Source organism: Heptranchias perlo, chromosome 3, assembly GCF_035084215.1.
Source record: "Heptranchias perlo isolate sHepPer1 chromosome 3, sHepPer1.hap1, whole genome shotgun sequence".
Classification (NCBI taxonomy): Eukaryota; Metazoa; Chordata; class Chondrichthyes; order Hexanchiformes; family Hexanchidae; genus Heptranchias; species Heptranchias perlo.
The window spans coordinates 135,848,483-135,865,189 of record NC_090327.1 but is presented as its reverse complement, the minus strand read 5'-3'; the positions used below and the strand labels follow the sequence as shown (position 1 = coordinate 135,865,189).

The following is a 16,707-nucleotide window of genomic DNA, read 5'->3' as shown; positions in this document are numbered from 1 at the left end:
AGTGCTCATATGCCAGTCTGAGCAGAAATGCAAGTCTCAACAAAAATACATCTAATAATATACAGCCCATGTGATAAAGGACTAGTGACTACATCGCCATGTAAGTAACAAACGTTCTCTGGAATGAATTATATAACTATGTGCGATTATCAAATTTGTGGCAAGCATTTTCTTTGCTGAAGCAAGAGAAAATGTGGATCACCTGCAACATAACCAAACCAGTTTCCATCAAGTACTGAAAGGAGTTGACATGCAGATAAAGTGTCCAGTTAGTATGCCAATTTTTTTCAATGAACAGTAAACACAAGTGTAAATGTCACAACTTGTAAGCTAAACTTGATGTGTAATTCTCTGAAGTGTGATTTAAATGTTTGTACACAAGAGAAATCTGAGTGCAGTCAAGTAGTACTGGGCTTTGCGCATTACAATCTAGTCCTATTTCTTATATAATCCATAACTCAGTTAATGAAGTTTATTGTACTTATTTGCATAAAATTTAGTCTAATATAATTCCCATCAATCGTAGTTTCCCCAATTTAACCAGTACACAGCGAAGTCTACGATCTAGCAGGGAATAGGAACTATAGAAATAGCTTTGCTACACAAAAACTGCAAGTCAACTGAGAACTTAAGTGCATCACTGTTTCATTATGTATTTTTCTTACTTCTTTGGTCAACAAACATCCCAAAAATATAAACACACCGAGACTTGAAACTAAATCCCTAACCATTTTGATGAAAACTGCTTAGCAGTAATTGTCATAAGAAAAACAGAGTTGCCTTCTAAGTCTGCAAGACAGACACTCAAAGAAAATCACTGCACAGGATTGTGACTCTATAAACCATTAATAACAGTAACTGCACAATCCACTTAGCGTACAAGTCAAGCCCCAACATGATGCTATTAAAAGGAAAATTCTGCCTTTTGAATTCCACTTAGCATTGCAATGCAACTCTGACATCATACCTGCCATGACTCTCACTGCACTGAATTTAAGATATCCTAAGCAAAGCAAATAAAATTGTTAAATTTTCAATGGTCCAGTGAGTTCTGCACAAAGTGAGGTCCTAATCTCATCCATGCCATCAGAAAATACAGGTCATAAATGCATGCCAAGCATTTTCCTATGGGGGAGGAAGGGGAAGTAGGAAAATGCACAAGGAGCTGCCTAGATGCAACACAGAGTTACTGAGCAGCATTGGCCAAAGAAAAGTCAGCTATGGAATACCACAGGAATAGAACGTGCATTTTTTAAAATACAATACCAATTTTCTTCTGACTTACAGAAATGACATTACACCCTATACAAGTCTCATTAATATTTCCTGACATATTTAAAAAAACAGTATATAATTTGTACCTAAAATCTGCTGCACAGGTTGCATCTTCATTCAGGTCTTTATGGAGTGCAAACCTAGCAATGCAAGTTATGCAGTATGAATCTTACCAGCAGGTATAAAAATTCATATGCTTGCATTGAATCAATCTTTATATGTGCAATGGCCATTGGGCCCAAAAATGAAATACTTGTGCCTTAGTCTTCCAAATTTTCACATTGGTTTTAACATGCTTGATTCCCCTATTCTGTTGAACTCCCAATTTCAACTGTGCTTCTTTGGGATAGAAGCATCAGGCAGCAGCCAGGTAGCTCAGAGGGGGGCTTTGGAGGGAAGGGGAAAAAAGTCAGAAGAGTCACCCGTGGGACAATACTGCTCATCAACAGGATTGGAGCAGCACCAGATGCAGGTCAGCTTCAGTATGCACATGGTGTGAAGAGATCAAGGAGGTAGTAAGATTGAGCAGGAAGAAAAATTTTTAAATCCTCATCAGTTTTGCCCTGTCAAAAGTATAAATAAGTGGCCTACTTTAACCCATATAATAAATTGCCAAGAATGCATAGAACTTTTTTTTTTAAATTTGGGGTGAAAAAAACCTAAATATTTTGCAAAATCCAATGACATAAGCTTAATCTGATTTGAATCACTGCTTACAAATACAAACATAATATAAATTTGACCTACTGTATTATATTCATCTGGAATTACACCAGATTTTAATACCGTTATCAAATATAGCAATTGATCAGAAATGGCCAAATTTGATAACAAAATTCCCAACTGAAAGCACAGTAATGGTTAATGTCACACCATGAATGTCAGCTTCATCAAATTGCATTCCAAGTCGAAGTACGTATTCTCCCTGGGTTACTCTCAGTATGCACTCCACCTAATACAAGTTTTTAAAAATCCTAAAGTGGAAAAAGTGAATACTGGCTAATACCACACCAGCACTTTGGACATTTGAGAGAATCCTGTTAAACATAAGCCAATTGCCCAAGGGAAAAAAAATTACATGTTTCAACTCACTGGTAGCAATCTTGCAGAACAAGGTCTGCCAAACCAGACTAGAGTGTTATGCATATACTGCCTATTTTAACAGATTAGCAAATTGAGCCAATCATGTCAGAGAGTCAAGTTTTTCCCCATTAAAAAAGATATGATTGACGCCTGTTTGCATTCAGTATGTCAACACTAGGTTGTTACAAACACAACTGGTCAGTAAAAAGTAACAAGGAACATAAGTGCAACCACCTCATTTTGTCTTGGAGCAAGGACATGTATACCTAGAACCAAAATTTCTGATTTTCGTCCATAAAAGTACAACTTAATAACATTTTAAGATCAGTTTTAGAGTACAAGTTAAATTGGGTATACAATTCTAATTGATAAAACTAAGTGAACAGGCAGTGAACTTTAGGGGAGGAAGGAAAAAAAAACGAGAAAATGATTGCTGGAACCATACAAGTCAAATCTTTGGACTTTTGATAGCGGTAACTCGCTATGAAAAATTTGTACTTCTCTTCCGAACAAAACTTCCCATTGGAGACAGTGGCCACAAAGCAGGAATTAAAATTTACAGAAGACCACTAATGGCATGGCCAGAGAGCTGCATTTCCAGGAAGCTTTTAAAACTGAAGAGAGGGTAGTAGGGCAAAGAGGTTTAGAGGGAAAAAATCCAGAGTACAAGGCATGGTAGTTGAAGGCTTCTTTCACCTACAAAAAAGAGGGAAGATGCACAGTAGACCAAAGAGCAGGTGCTGCCAGATGTATTGCTGACGCTTTTTAAGAGAGGGTGGAGCAAGTCCATAGAGAATTCAGAGATATGGATGTTGAGGTTGACAGGCTATGGGACAGGTAGTAACTGGTATGGTCAACAAATGTGGTAATCAATATATAGGCCAGGATACATGCCATAGAATTTGAACAACTTGGGAGTTTGCATAGGCTGGAGCACTGGAGAAATTTGAGCCTTTATGTGACAAAAAGCATGGATGAAGGTTTCAGCTGAGGAGGTAGGCAATGCTTCAGAGATGGAAATAACCAGACCTGGCAATGGACCAAGTGATATTTGAAGCTCAGCTAAGGACACTAGGGTTGTGCACCTCTGGGCTCAATCTGAGTGAGAAGCCCCAGAGGGATAGGGAATCTGCATCGGAGACACAAACCGATGTGATTGACGTCAGGAAAGTAGTGGGGAAGGATGGCAACAATCACGGAATCTAGAGTAAATGCGGTAGTATTGGGCATCATCAACACACACGTGGAAATGACCCATTGTTTGGAATGAAATCATCTTATTCAGATGCTGCCTCTTGGCATGGTAGGCCACAATGTGGGGCACACCAAGGGTGACCTTATGAGTAGGAGATGCCACCACTGGAGTATTAAAATATATGTTCCTATCTAAATGTAAAATAAAGCACATATTTAACTAACTTGTGTAAATCTATGTACATTTTTTTACAAGAATATGCATTTTATTATTGTATTTTAGTCTACAGTGTGATTATCTAACCACTGCCACAAAAATACCTTTTTCAGACAGATTTAATTTGATTTCACTGCAGTTTAGGAAAATTTGACATTCATTTTAAAATTAGTTAGGCCTGTACTATTTTATATTATATAAAGCCAGCGGTTAATAGATTAATACTGCAGCATCCTTTTTATTGGACTGCACGATCAAAACACATTACACCACACCACCCATGAATGAACATTAGTCTCCATTTTCTCGATCCAAGCAATTTTGCAACGTGATAAAATCTGCTGGTATTGCCATACCTAAGCCACAGCTGTCCTCTATCTTGGATTGTACTACAGTAAAAAGTTCAATTTTTAAAATTTTCTTTCCTGATCCCTTCTCATCAGAAGGCAGAAACCCTCCTGTACTTTGCCAAGTGGGAATTGTTTGTGTGACTGCAAGTGTCAGTTAACTATGAAGGACCATAACTGCATAGAATAGAAGAACCTCAACCTTTCCCCTCTCCCTCTGAAGCCAGGAGCACCAAAGCTAATTGTGGTCTAAATGAGTACCTTTTTAAAAAAAAAAGCAAGCATGACAAAAATATCAAAACACTGCATAACCAAAATAACATGAATGTTACAGCTTAGAGTTATGTTCCTTATTTTTTAAGGAATCTAAACAGATCTGCTATATAGGAAGAGAACAGTACTTTTTTTTTAAAAGCAGGTTTTTAAAAAAAAAAATTAAACTAACTTTTAGTTCCAAAATAGTGTATTTCTTCACCTGAGATGGTGCTAACAGGACATCAGAATCTTGGGTTCACATCAAAATTTAATTTTGTACATACCAAAAAGCATATAATCTGATTAGGTTATGGAATGCTTATTGAACATTCCTCAAGACTGGCTCAGATCCCTATAATTTTGGCCGTTTATAAAATGCATTATAGTCTTCATCCTAAATGTACCCGAGATGGAAACTGGTTGTTTACAAATCTACTCAGACATTTCAAGTTCATTTACAGTGTGCAAGATTGAGTAATGCATTAAAGACGTCAACTAATTTTACAACAAGGAGGTAGCAAATATTAGGTACACTATATATCCGCAGCAAGATTAGCAGTTTAAAAAAACACAACTTCCCCCCCCCCCAGAAACAAAGCTTTAGAAACGATGCGATTTATTTTTTTAGAAAAGAGGGAAAAAAGGACTTGAAATTCCTTCCCCTCCTACATACTTTAGAGACATCGCACGTCAGAGGAGAGTACTGAAAATCTGTGCCTATTAATGGGATTGATTCACCCGGATGGTCAAGGAGAACCGTGCGTTACCGGCTGGATAACCAGGCCGGGGGAGGGCGAAGTAGGGCAACAATCCCTCTGCAAATGACGCATCGACCTACATAAACTCGTTTCGCAGTCACCCTCGGCCGGGCCCGCCGCCATCCCGCGCTCGCCCGAGCCCAAATATTGTACAAACATGTGCTCAGTACGCGATTTCCGAACGAAAATGTCCAATTAAAAGCACTAAGCTTCCCCCCCCCGCCGGGAGGAGTGAGGAAAGGGGGGGGGGGGGAAGAGAAGGGAGATCAGGCTCGGTGCCGGGCCTCTATGCCGATCATCGAGGGACGAGAGCCAGCGAGACGGTGAAACACAAGTCTTTGTCCTCGGGCCTCTTACAACTTGAGGTGGGTGGAGAAACAATCCGCACCCCCTCCACTCGTTGGAGGAGGAGGAGGGGGGGGGGGGAAGAATCTCCTCTCCTCTCCATCCATCCATCTTCTTCCCACTCCCTTCCCCTTCTCCTTCCAAGCCGCATTGTCTCAGTAACTTTTCCGCCCAGGGCCCAGTTCGCCATCGGCGAGGCCACCCCGGGCCCGGGCCTAGGCCTAGGCCGCGCCTGCCTGCACTCACTCCCTCCCTCCGCCGGGCCCCGCCGCTCACCTGTCGTTGAGCTGATCCTCGGTGCCCGGTAACGGGTGCACCACGAAGTGAATGGACGTCATCGTCGGCTGGGAGGGGAGAGTGAAGCGGCCGAGGCCGCGCGGCGCCAGCACAGAGAGGGGGAGGAGGAGGAGGAAGGAGAGAGGGGGGAGGAGGAGGGGGAGCGAAATAAATAAATCTCCGATTTAGAAAGTTAATTCCTCTGATTTTTTTTGTTGAATCCCAAACATTTGTCACCAGACGGCTGCGCTCTCGCTCTCTCTCTCTCTCTTTTTTTTTTGCCCCACCACCCCGACTTCTTCAACAAGCCGCCGCCGCCATCTTACTGTTGATGTGCCCTCTCGATAAAAGCCGCTCCGGTATTGGTCGCGCCCGCTCAGCCGGCGCCGGCGTGTAACGGGCCGTCCGATTGGCCGCGAGAGGGGAGCAGCGAGGCATTGGGTGCGAGTCAGCTGACGCATGGCCAGGCACGTGACCGCGGGTCAGCCGGGGGCCATTGTTAGGGGCGAACACGTGACAGAAGGAGGGTACCCACCAGCAGCTTCAAACCCCCCCCCCCCGCCCCGCACACATCACTGATACATCCATCACCTCTGGACATGTCCCCCCCCTCTCTCCACCACTATATCCATCACCTCTGGACATGTCCCCCCCCCTCTCTCCACCAATATATCCATCACCTCTGGACATGTCCCCCCCCCTCTCTCCACCACTATATCCATCACCTCTGGACATGTCCCCCCCCCCCCCTCTCTCCACCAATATATCCATCACCTCTGGACATGTCCCCCCCCACCTCTCTCCACCAATATATCCATCACCTCTGGACATGTCCCCCCCCCTCTCTCCACCAATATATCCATCACCTCTGGACATGTCCCCCCCCACCTCTCTCCACCAATATATCCATCACCTCTGGACATGTCCCCCCCCCTCTCTCCACCAATATATCCATCACCTCTGGACATGTCCCCCCCCCTCTCTCCACCAATATATCCATCACCTCTGGACATGTCCCCCCCCCCCTCTCTCCACCAATATATCCATCACCTCTGGACATGTCCCCCCCCACCTCTCTCCACCAATATATCCATCACCTCTGGACATGCCCCCCCCCTCTCTCCACCAATATATCCATCACCTCTGGACATGCCCCCCCCCTCTCTCCACCAATATATCCATCACCTCTGTACATGCCCCCCCTCCACCAATATATCCATCACCTCTGTACATGCCCCCCCTCTCTCCACCAATATATCCATCACCTCTGTACATGTCCCCCCTCTCTCCACCAATATATCCATCACCTCTGTACATGCCCCCCCCTCTCTCCACCAATACATCCATCACCTCTGTACATGCCCCCTCCCTCTCTCCACCAATATATCCATCACCTCTGTACATGCCCCCCCTCCACCAATATATCCATCACCTCTGTACATGCCCCCCCCTCTCTCCACCAATATATCCATCACCTCTGTACATGCCCCCTCTCTCCACCAATATATCCATCAGCTCTGTCCATGTCCCCCCTCTCCACCAATATATCCATCACCTCTGTATATGCCCCCCCTCCACCAATATATCCATCACCTCTGTACATGCCCCCCTCTCCACCAATATACCCATCACCTCTGTACATGCCCCCCCTCTCCACCAATATATCCATCACCTCTGTACATGCCCCCCCCCCTCCACCAATATATCCATCACCTCTGTACATGCCCCCCCTCTCCACCAATATATCCATCACCTCTGTACATGTCCCCCCCCCCCCTCTCCACCAATATATCCATCACCTCTGTACATGTCCCCCCTCTCCACCAATATATCCATCACCTCTGTACATGCCCCCCTCTCTCCACCAATATACCCATCACCTCTGTACATGCCCCCCCTCTCCACCAATATATCCATCACCTCTGTACATGCCCCCCCGTCCACCAATATATCCATCACCTCTGTACATGCCCCCCCTCTCCACCAATATATCCATCACCTCTGTACATGTCCCCCCCACCTCTCCACCAATATATCCATCACCTCTGTACATGCCCCCCTCTCTCCACCAATATATCCATCACCTCTGTACATGCCCCCCTCTCTCCACCAATATATCCATCACCTCTGTACATGCCCCCCCGTCCACCAATATATCCATCACCTCTGTACATGCCCCCCTCTCTCCACCAATATATCCATCACCTCTGTACATGCCCCCCCTCTCTCCACCAATATATCCATCACCTCTGTACATGCCCCCCTCTCCACCAATATATCCATCACCTCTGTACATGTCCCCCCTCTCTCCACCAATATATCCATCACCTCTGTACATGCCCCCCTCTCCACCAATACATGCATCACCTCTGTACATGCCCCCCCCTCTCCACCAATATATCCATCACCTCTGTACATGCCCCCCCCTCCACCAATATATCCATCACCTCTGTACATGCCCCCCCTCTCCACCAATATATCCATCACCTCTGTACATGCCCCCCCCTCCACCAATATATCCATCACCTCTGTACATGCCCCCCCTCTCTCCACCAATATATCCATCACCTCTGTACATGTCCCCCCCACCACTATATCCATCATCTCTGTACATGTCCCCCCCACCACTATATCCATCACCTCTGTACATGTCCCCCCCCCTCCACCACTATATCCATCACCTCTGTACATGTCCCCCCGCCACCACTATATCCATAACCTCTGTACATGCCCCCCTCTCTCCACCAATATATCCATCACCTCTGTACATGTCCCCCCCCTCTCCACCAATATATCCATCACCTCTGTACATGCCCCCCCCCTCCCAACTCCACAACGTCAGTATCATGTTATGTAAGAGCTAACATACTATTAAGGGGGAGGGGGGAAAAATAAAGATTTTATTTGTCTAGGGAAAGGTTTCACAACTTTCTAATAATCTTCATAGAATCATACAGCACCGAAGGAGGCCATTCGGCCCGTCGTGCCTGTTCTTTGAAAGAACTTTCCAATTAGTCCTGGTCTCTTCCTCTTTTCCCATAGCTCTGTGTCTATCCAATTGGTTTTTAACATTGTCAACAAGCTTTCAAACCTCCTCGGATATGGGAAGGGTGCCAGAGGACATAAGAAATAGGAGCAGGAGTAGGCCATACGGCTCCTCGAGCCTGCTCCGCCATTCAATCAGATCATGGCTGATTTTTTAATCTCAACTCCACTTTCCCGCCTGATCCCCATATCCCTTGATTTCCCCTCGAGTCCAAAAATCTATCCCTCTCAACCTTGAACATATTCAATGACTCAGCATCCACAGCCCTCTGGGGTAGAGAACTCCAAAGATTCACAACCCTCTGCGTGAAGAAATTCCTCCTCATCTCAGTCTTAAATTGCCGACCCCTTATCCTGCGACTATATCCCCTAATTCTCAACTCTCCAGCCAGGGGAAACAACCTCTCAGCATTTACCCTGTCAAGGCTCCTCAGAAACTTTTATGTTTCAATGAGCTCACCTCTCATTCTTCCAAACTCCAGAAAGTATAGGCACATACCACTCAATCTCTCCTCATATGACAACCCTCTCATCTCAAGAATTAATCTAGTGAACCTTCCTGGCACTACCTCTCAGGCAAGTATATCCTTCCTTAGATAAGGAGACCAAAACTGTACACAGTACTCCAGGTGAGGTATCACCAAAGTCTTGCACAATTGTAGTAAGACATCCTTACTCTTGTACTCCAACCCCCTTGCAATAAAGACCAACATGCCATTTGCCTTTCTAATTGCTTGGTGTACCTGCATGATAACCTTTTGTGTTTCTTGTACGAGGACACCCACATTTCTCTCAACACCAACACTTAATAGTTTCTCACCTTTTAAAAAATATTCTGTCTTTCTATTCTTCCTACCAAAGTGAATAACCTCACATTTCCCCACATTATACTCCATCTGCCACCTTCTTGCCCACTCACTTAACCTGTCTATATCCCTTTGCAGATTCTTTGTGTCCTCCTCACAGCTTACTTTCCCACCTAGCTTTGTATTATTAGCAAACTTGGATGCATTACACTTGGTCCCTTCATCTAAGTCATTAATATAGATTGTAAACAGCTGAGGCCCAAGCACTGATACTTGCGGTGCCCCACTAGTTACAGCCTGTCAACCTGAAAATCACCCGTTGATCCCTACTCTGTTTTCTGAGGTTAACCAATGCTCAATCCATGCTAATATGTTACCCCATGAGCCCTCATCTTGTGTAACAACCTTTCACATGACACCTTATTGAATGCCTTTTGAAAATCCAAATATACTACATCCACTAGTTCTCCTTTATCTACCCTGCTAGTTACAACCTCAAAAAACTCTTAATAGATTTGTCAAACACAATTTCCGTTTCATAAAACCATGTTGACTCTGCCTAAGCATATTATGATTTTCTAAGTACCCTGTTGCCACTTCCTTAATAATGGATTCCAGCATTTTCCCGACGACTGGTGTCAGGCTAACTGGCCTGTAGTTCCCTGATTTCCCTCTCCCTCCTTGAATAGCGATATTATATTTGCTACCATCCAATCCACTGGGACCATTATAGAATGTAAGGAATTTTGGCAGATCACAAACAATGCATCCACTATCCCTGCAGCCACCTCTTTTAGAACCCTAGACCTTTAAGTCCAGGGGATTTATCAGCTTTTAGTCCCATTACTTTGTCCATAGAATCATAGAATGGTTACAGCATGGAAAGAGGCCATTCGGCCCATCGAGTCTGTGCCGGATCCCTGCAAAAACAATCCAGCTACTCCCAACTCCACTATCCTATCCCCGTAGCCCTGCAATTTTTTTCCTTTCAAGTAATTATGCAATTCCCTTTTGAAAGCCACAATTGAATCTGCCTCCACCACTGCCCCGAGGCAGTGCAATCCAGATCATAACCACTCGCTGTGTAAAAAAGTTTTTCCTCATGTCGCCTTTAGTTCTTTTGCCAATCACTTAAATCCACCTCCTCTGGTTCTTGACCCTTCCTCCAATGGGAAGAGTTTCTCTCTATCTACTCTGTCTAGACCCTTAACGATTTTGAATACCTCTGTCAAATCTCCTTTCAACGTTCTCTGCTCTAAAGAAAACAAACTCACCTTCTCCAGTCTATCCACGTAACTGAAGTCCCTCATCCATGGAATCATTCTAGTAAATCTCTTCTGCATCCTCTCTAAGCCCTTCACATCCTTCCTAAAGTGCGGTGCCCAGAATTGGACTCAATACTCCAGTTGTGGCCGAACCAGTGTTACATAAAGGTTCATCATAACCCCCTTGCTTTTGTACTCTGTGCCTCTATTTATAAAGCCCAGGATCCTGTATGCTTTCTTAAGCACTTTCTCAACATGCCCTGCCACTCTTCAATGATTTGTGCACATATACCCCTAGATCCCTCTGTTCCTGCACCCGTTTTAGAAATGCACCCTTTAGTTTATATTGCCTCTCCTCGTTCTTCCCACCAAAATGTATCATTTCACACTTCTCTTTGTTAAGTTACAACTGCAATGTGTTCGCCCATTCCACCAGCCTGTCTATGTCCTCTTGAAGTCTATCACTATTCTCCTCACTGTTTACTACCCTTCCAAGTTTTGTGTCATCTGCAAATTTTGAAATTGTGCCCTGTACACCCAAGTCCAAGTCATTAGCATAGATCAAGAAAAGCAGTGGTCCCAGTACCGACCCCTGGGGAACACCACTGAACACCTCCCTCTAGTTCGAAAAACAACCGTTCACCACTACTCTCTGTTTCCTGTTACTTAGCCAATTTTGTATCCATGCTGCCACTGCCTCATTTATTCCATGGGCTTCAACTTTGATGACAAGTTCAGAGGGCGCAGAATTCTTAAATTGCATTCAGGAGAACATTTTTAGCCGGTATGTAACAAGCCTAACAAGAGGTGGGGCAGTTCTGGACTTAGTTTTAGGGAATGAAGCTGGGCAGGTGGAAGGAGTATCAGTGGGAGAGCATTTGGCTGGTAGAGATCATAATTCAGTTAGTTTTAGCATAGTTATGGGTAAGGACAAAGATAGAACAGGAATAAAAGTTCTCAGTTGGGGAAAGGCCAATTTTATTAAGCTGGGAAGTGATTTTGCAAAAGTGGACTGGAAACAGGTACTTGAAGGTAAATTAATGTCAGTGGGAGGCATTCAAGGGAGAGATAGTGAGGGTTCAGAACAAACATGTTCCCACAAAGAAAAAGGGTGGGACTCCCAAATCAAGAGCACCCTGGATGACAAGGAGCATACAGGGTAAGATAAGGCAAAAAAAGAAAGCTTATGTCAGGTACCGAGAGTTCAATACTGCAGAAAGCCGAGAGTACAGAAAGTGCAGGAGTGAAATTAAGAAGGAAATTAGGAAAGCAAAGAGAGGGCATGAAAAAAATACTGGCAAGGAAAATCAAGGAAAGCCCAAAGATGTTTTATAAATACATAAAGAGCAAGAGAATAACTAAGGAAAGAGTAGGGCCTATTAGAGACCAAAAAGGTGGAAGATGTGGGTACGGTTCTTAATGAATACTTTGTGTCTGTTTTCACAAAAGAGGGGGGCCATGCAGAGTTATGGTTAAGAAGGAGGAGTGAGAAATATTGGATGGGATAAACATAGTGAGAGAGGAAGTATTAAAGGGTTTAGCATCTTTGAAAGTGGACAAATCTCCAGGCCCGGATGAAATGTATCCCAGGCTGTTAAGAGAAGCAAGGAAGGAAATAGCGGAGGCTCTGACCATCATTTTCCAATCCTCCCTGGCTACAGGCGTGGTGCCGGAGGATTGGAGGACTGCAAATGTTGTACTGTTGTTTAAAAAGGGAGAAAGGGATAGACCGAGTAATTACAGGCCAGTCAACCTAACCTCGATGGTGGGCAAATTATTGGAATCAATTTTAAAGGACAGGATAAATCGTCATTTAGAAAGGCACGGGTTAATCAAGGACTGTCAGCATGGATTTGTTAAGGGAAGGTCGTGCCTGACTAGGTTGAATTTTTTGAGGAGGTAACAAGGAGGGTAGATGAGGGTAACACGTTTGATGTAGTGTATATGGATTTTAGCAAGGCTTTTGACAAGGTCCCACATGGCAGACTGGTCAGAAAAGTAAAAGCCCATGGGATCCAAGGGAATGTGGCAAGTTGGATCCAAAATTGGCTCAGAGGCAGGAAGCAAAGGGTAATGGTTGACGGCTGTTTTTGGCCTGCAAGGCTGTTTCCAGTAGGCTTCTGCAGGGCTCAGTCGAAGGTCCCTTGCTTTTGTGGTATATATTAATGATTTGGACTTGAATGTAGGGGGCTTGATCAAGAAGTTTGCAAATGATACAAAAATTGGCTGTGTGGTTGATAGTGAGGAGGAAAGCTGTAGACTGCAGGAACATATCAATGGACTGGTCAGGTCGGCAGAAAAGTGGCAAATGGAATTCAATCTGGGGAAGTGTGAGGTAATGCATTTGGGGAGGGCAAACAAGGCAAGGGAATGTGAGGATACTGAGAGGTGTAGAGGAAGAGAGGGACCTTGGAGTGCATGTTCACAGATCCCTGAAGGCACCAGGACAGGTAGATAAGGTGGTTAAGAAGGCGTATGGAATACTTTCCTTTATTAGCTGAGGCACAGAATATAAGAGCAGGGAGGTTATGCTCGAACTGTATAAAACACTCGTTAGGCCACAGCTTGAGTACTGTGTACAGCTCTGGTCACCACATTACAGGAAGGATGTGATTGCACTTGAAGGGTGCAGAGGAGATTTACGAGGATGTTGCCAGGGCTGGAGAATTTTAGCTATGATGGATAGGCTGGGATTGTTTTCCTTGTAACAGAGGAGGCTGAGGGGTGATTTCCTCAGCTCCCCTCTAATCCTTCTACCAATTACTTTAAATCTATGCCCCCTGGTCAATAACCAGGGGGCATAGATTTAAAGTAATTGATAGAAGGATTAGAGGGGAGCTGAGGAAAAACTTTTTCACCCAGAGGGTGGTGGGGGTCTGGAACTCACTGCCTGAAAGGGCGGTAGAGGAAAAAACCCTCAACTCATTTAAAAAGTACCTGGATGTGCACCTGAAGTGCCGTAACCAACAGGGCTACGGACCAAGTGCTGGAAAGTGGGATTAAGAGCTGGGTAGCTCTTTTTGACCAGCACGGACACAATGGCCGAATGGCCTCCTTCTGTGCCGAAACTTTCTATGATTCTATGATTCTATGACAAGCCTATTATGTGGCACTTTATCAAATGCCTTTTGGAAGTCCATATACATCACATCAACTGCATTGCCCACATCAACCCTCTCTGTTACCTCATCAAAAAACTCAATCAAGTTAGTTAAACATGATTTGCCTTCAACAAATCCATGCTGGCTTTCCTTAATTAATCCACACTTGTCCAAGTGACTTAATTTTGTCTCAGATTATCGTTTCTAAAAGTTTCCCCACTACCGAGGTTAAACTGACTGGCCTGTAGTTGCTGGATTTATCCTTAAACCCTTTTTTGAACAAGGGTGTAACATTTGCAATTCTCCAGTCCTTTGGCACCACCCCCATATCTAAGGATGTTTGGAAGATTATGGCCAGTACCTCCGCAATTTCCACCCTTTTTTCCCTCAGCAACCTAGGATGCATCCCATCCAGACTGGGTGACTTACCTACTTCAAGTGCAGCTAGCCTTTCTAGTACCTCTTTATCAATTTTTAGCCCATCCAGTATCTCAACTACCTTCTCTTTTACTGTGACTTTGGGCAGCATCTTTTTCCTTGGTAAAGACAGATGCAAAGTACTCATTTAGCACCTCAGCCATCCCCTCTGCCTCCATAAGTAGATCTCCTTTTTGGTCCCCACCCTCCTCTTACTGCCCATTTACTGTTTACATTTTTTTTTAAAATTCGTTCACGGGATGTGGGCGTCACTGGCAAGGCTGGCATTTATTGCCCATCCCTAATTGCCCTTGAGAAGGTGGTGGTGAGCCGCCTTCTTGAACCGCTGCAGTCCGTGTGGTGACGGTTCTCCCACAGTGCTGATAGGAAGGGAGTTCCAGGATTTTGACCCAGCGACAATGAAGGAACGGCGATATATTTCCAAGTCGGGATGGTGTGTGACTTGGAGGGGAACGTGCAGGTGGTGTTGTTCCCATGCGCCTGCTGCCCTTGTCCTTCTAGGTGGTAGAGGTCGTGGGTTTGGGAGGTGCTGTCGAAGAAGCCTTGGCGAGTTGCTGCAGTGCATCCTGTGGATGGTACACACTGCAGCCACAGTGCGTCGGTGGTGAAGGGAGTGAATGTTTAGGGTGGTGGATGGGGTGCCAATCAAGCGGGCTGCTTTATCTTGGATGGTGTCGAGCTTCTTGAGTGTTGTTGGAGCTGCACTCATCCAGGCAAGTGGAGAGTATTCCATCACACTCCTGACTTGTGCCTTGTAGATGGTGGAAAGGCTTTGGGGAGTCAGGAGGTGAGTCACTCGCCGCAGAATACCCAGCCTCTGACCTGCTCTCGTAGCCACGGTATTTATATGGCTGGTCCAGTTAAGTTTCTGGTCAATGGTGACCCCCAGGATGTTGATGGTGGGGGATTCGGCGATGGTAATGCCGTTGAATGTCAAGGGGAGGTGGTTAGACTCTCTCTTGTTGGAGATGGTCATTGCCTGGCACTTATCTGGCGCGAATGTTACTTGCCACTTATGAGCCCAAGCCTGGATGTTGTCCAGGTCTTGCTGCATGCAGGCTCGGACTGCTTCATTATCTGAGGGGTTGCGAATGGAACTGAACACTGTGCAGTCATCAGCGAACATCCCCATTTCTGACCTTATGATGGAGGGAAGGTCATTGATGAAGCAGCTGAAGATGGTTGGGCCTGGGACACTGCCCTGAGGAACTCCTGCAGCAATGTCCTGGGGCTGAGATGATTGGCCTCCAACAACCACTACCATCTTCCTTTGTGCTAGGTATGACTCCAGCCACTGGAGAGTTTTCCCCCTGATTCCCATTGACTTCAATTTTACTAGGGCTCCTTGGTGCCACACTCGGTCAAATGCTGCCTTGATGTCAAGGGCAGTCACTCTCACCTCACCTCTGGAATTCAGCTCTTTTGTCCATGTTTGGACCAAGGCTGTAATGAGGTCTGGAGCCGAGTGGTCCTGGCGGAACCCAAACTGAGCATCGGTGAGCAGGTTATTGGTGAGTAAGTGCCGCTTGATAGCACTGTCGACGACACCTTCCATTACTTTGCTGATGATTGAGAGTAGACTGATGGGGCGGTAATTGGCCGGATTGGATTTGTCCTGCTTTTTGTGGACAGGACATACCTGGGCAATTTTCCACATTGTCGGGTGGATGCCAGTGTTGTAGCTGTACTGGAACAGCTTGGCTAGAGGCGCAGCTAGTTCTGGAGCACAAGTCTTCAGCAATACAGCCGGGATGTTGTCGGGGCCCATAGCCTTTGCTGTATCCAGTGCACTCAGCCGTTTCTTGATATCACGTGGAGTGAATCGAATTGGCCGAAGACTGGCTTCCGTGATGGTGGGGATATCGGGAGGAGGCTGAGATGGATTATCCACTCGGCACTTCTGGCTGAAGATGGTTGCAAACGCTTCAGCCTTGTCTTTTGCACTCACGTGCTGGACTCCGCCATCATTGAGAATGGGGATGTTTGCAGAGCCTCCTCCTCCCGTTAGTTGTTTAATTGTCCACCACCATTCACGACTGGATGTGGCAGGACTGCAGAGCTTTGATCTGATCCGTTGGTTGTGGAATCGCTTAGCTCTGTCTATAGCATGTTGCTTCCGCTGTTTAGCATGCATGTAGTCCTGAGTTGCAGCTTCACCAGGTTGGCACCTCATTTTTAGGTACGCCTGGTGCTGCTCCTGGCATGCTCTTCTACACTCCTCATTGAACCAGGGTTGATCCCCTGGCTTGTTGGTAATGGTAGAGTGAGGAATATGCCGGGCCATGAGGTTACAGATTGTGCT

The 16,707-nt window shown here is 45.4% G+C and overlaps 1 protein-coding gene across 6 annotated transcripts in view; it reads right to left on the bottom strand.

The window, feature by feature from the left end:
• The window catches only part of ubr5 (ubiquitin protein ligase E3 component n-recognin 5), a 182,900-nt gene extending 176,831 nt beyond the window's left edge, over positions 1-6,069 (bottom strand). For 3 of the 6 annotated variants that reach the window (XM_067982020.1, XM_067982021.1, XM_067982022.1), the window contains exon 1: positions 5,751-6,069. In XM_067982020.1, the coding sequence (XP_067838121.1) occupies positions 5,751-5,812 (62 nt within the window). In that variant the 5' untranslated portion in view covers positions 5,813-6,069. The remainder of the gene's footprint in view (positions 1-5,750) is intronic. The other 3 variants (XM_067982025.1, XM_067982026.1, XM_067982023.1) reach the window with 1 other exon arrangement.
• Between the last annotated feature and the right edge of the window lie 10,638 nt (positions 6,070-16,707).